Below are 3035 nucleotides of genomic sequence, written 5' to 3'. Positions count from 1 at the left end.
TACGTTACAAAATTGAACGCTGTTAGTTTTTAAAAAACGAAATATATCCTAAAACGTTAATGTAAAATACGTTTATACTAGTTTTGTAAAATTTTAAAAAAATATATTATTTTGATAAATTACTTTAGATAATGGTTCAGTTCGGTCAAAAATTCTATTTTATCAAACTCTATTATTATTCTCCCTCTACCGCCATTACTTCCCAACAAAATTCTATACATGTACCATCATTATTAATTGAATTTCTTAATTATTATTCAAATTTGACGATTTTCATCCAGAAAATATGGCAAAATCCTCCTTCTATCTGTACATGGTAAAAGTAAAATTGAATATAAGAAAATTGACATTACCAGTTGAGAGAAGAGAAAATGAAAAAAAGCATGATCCAGAAATTATTAGTAGCAAATACTGATGTACAAGATGAACACCATGTTTTCAGATAAAATGATCAATTACCAACGAAAGTTGAAAGTGCCTTCTTCACATTCTTAGAATTGAGTCGAAAACGCTTTGAATTCCTCATTCTGCATCCAAAACAGAGTGTTGAAGTTGGTGAAGAAGGGATCTGGATCTGATCAATTTCTGATCTGGAACGGTAATTTCTTCTGTTTGAATCATAATTCATCGATGAAACCGAAGGAGAGGTAGTGATTACCTTTGTGGTGGGAATGATTTTAGGGAAAATTGAAAAGAAGAAGTTATTAGATTTTGATTGTTTAGGCAATGGAGCATTCGTTTGATAGGAAGGTGGAGGAGTGAGTGGAGGAAGAGAAATATCAGAGAATTTGTGTTTAGGAGTACCTGGTTGAGATTCCCATACAAATGGAATTGAACCAGAAGATCCACCACAGTAATAATACCTAAAAGAAGACTCACCTACTCCTCCTCCTCCTTTAGCACTAGTTTCCTTAGACAAAAGCCTTGAGAAGAACTTGTCATCTTGTTTGATTAGTAGAAAATCTGCAGAATGATGATGAGATCTACTATTATTATCACCACTCACCATTTTTATGTTTCTGCTTCTGTACTTGAAGATCTCAAGTAGAGGGAGGGCAAAGGGAAATAATAAAAGATTTGAAGCTAAGATCTCAGTTGTGATATTTATTTATTTTTCTATTTCCAATCTAGTCTATTTTTAATTAATTAAAAGGGGGGTCTTAAAATTGGTGTTGAATTTAATGCATAGTTAGTGTAAACTGATTTAAAGGAGACCATGCACAGAAATGAGGGGCATTTTGTATTTTAGGAATTTGTCTTTCACTGGGATTATTAATTGTATTTATTATTGACTTGACCTCTTCAGCATATTTTTATTTTATTAGCTAATGTTAGGCTTTCTCATACCTCTTTTAAAAAGGAAAGTTTATATATAATACCAAATTAATAACCTAAAATAAATGAAGTAGTTAGGGTTTGATTTAATTGTACTCCATACTAAACGTTTGTAAAAAATTGTCAGGCGCCTCTCTCCCAAATATCTCGCTCGCCACTCTCCTCCAATCTCTCGCTCGCTTCCTCACTTTTTATACAAACACAAGTGTATAAAAATTGCTTCTAATTGTATAAAGTAGAGAAAATTGTATAAATACATATATTTTTGTTCCCCTCTCTCCCCTCTTCCAGATCTCGCTCGCCACTCTCCCAAATCTCGCTCGCTACCCTCACATTTCTCACTTATACAAACAGAAGCGAAATGTATAAATTGCGTTTCTGTTTGTATAAAGCGTGAGAAAATTGTATATACACATGCAAGTACATATATTTTCGTCCTATACACTTATAATTATACAATAAAAATACTCCTTTGCCCAGTTTCTTTTGCCTTTCTCTCTTTCTCGTTTTATACAATTTTCAAATTGTATCTAATTTCTCTCTTTCTCGTTTTATACAATTCGATTCAATTTTATATTCCTTGTCAAGTCTCTTTTGTCTTTCTCTCTTTCTCATTTTATACAAATTCAAATTGTATATAATCGTTCTACACACTTATAATAATACAATTCGTTTTATACACTTTGTTTTTATACAGTTCTCTGCCTAAGTGTCTTTCTCTTTCTTGTTTTATACACTTCGTTTTATACAATTTGCTTCAAGTGTATATGTATAAGGAATTATACAGTTTCTATGTAACGACCTGTTTAGTCGTTTTGAGCAGTAGAGTTTATTTCTGGTAATGACTGTCTGGGTCGATGGATCCCACGACGGACCGTCATGGGCACGACGGACCGTCGAGGGGGTCTCGTTCCAAAACACTTAGATTCTGAAAATTTGGGCACTGAGATCGACTCTCTGAACTTCACGACGGAATGGCAGGACGGACCGTCGTTGGCACGACGGACCGTCACAAATCTTTCCACAGAATTAACTCTCTGAACTTTATGACGGACCTGCAGGACGGACCGTCACAGTCATGACGGACCGTCACAGGCTGCGTAACCCTGACTGGGTCGGAATTCTGCTAAAGTTTTTAAAGGGGCGTTTTGGACTATTCATGCTTATAATTATAAAGTTAGTGGATTAATGTTAATAATTCAATTACTTGGGGGTTAAAGGAGATAACCTTGAAATAAAAAGTGGGTTATTTTTATCATCTTTTATACTTAATTATATGACAATTAGGGTAAAAGAAAAAGGGTTTGAATAAGAAAAATAGAAAGAACAGAGGGAGAAGGGAGAACGAACGAGCGAGAGAAGAGAGAACGAAGAGGAAAGCAAAGATTTTGAGGAGTAGCTTGCGTGATCACGAATTCTTCGGTGGAGGTAGGTTATGGTTTATACTATCTCATAGTAAACTCTAAATAGCGACTGATATGTATTGGGTAGTATTGTAAATTCTTCTATATGCTTGATTGTATGCTTGCATGATATGATTATGTAATTGTAATGGATTGGAAAGATGAGGCTGTGAATCCTAAATCTTAAATTTCACTTTGTTAATGATGCTGCCTTGGTATAAAAGAAGGCTTGATGAATTAAAGAATGAGACTAGGGGATCGGAGTGTCACGTTCCGACACCAGGATAGTAGAGGATC

At 34.4% G+C, this 3035-nt stretch overlaps 1 protein-coding gene across 1 annotated transcript; it reads right to left on the bottom strand.

The window, feature by feature from the left end:
- Positions 1-310: 310 nt before the first annotated feature.
- LOC107021516 lies at positions 311-1207 on the bottom strand. Its single transcript, XM_015222194.2, has one exon. It carries the CDS (start codon positions 1007-1009, stop codon positions 452-454), a length of 558 nt encoding a protein of 185 aa, XP_015077680.1. The 5' UTR covers positions 1010-1207; the 3' UTR covers positions 311-451.
- Between the last annotated feature and the right edge of the window lie 1828 nt (positions 1208-3035).

Source organism: Solanum pennellii, chromosome 6, assembly GCF_001406875.1.
Source record: "Solanum pennellii chromosome 6, SPENNV200".
Classification (NCBI taxonomy): domain Eukaryota; kingdom Viridiplantae; phylum Streptophyta; class Magnoliopsida; order Solanales; family Solanaceae; genus Solanum; species Solanum pennellii.
The sequence above is the reverse complement of the archived record's forward strand: the minus strand, read 5'-3'. Positions and strand labels throughout refer to the sequence as shown.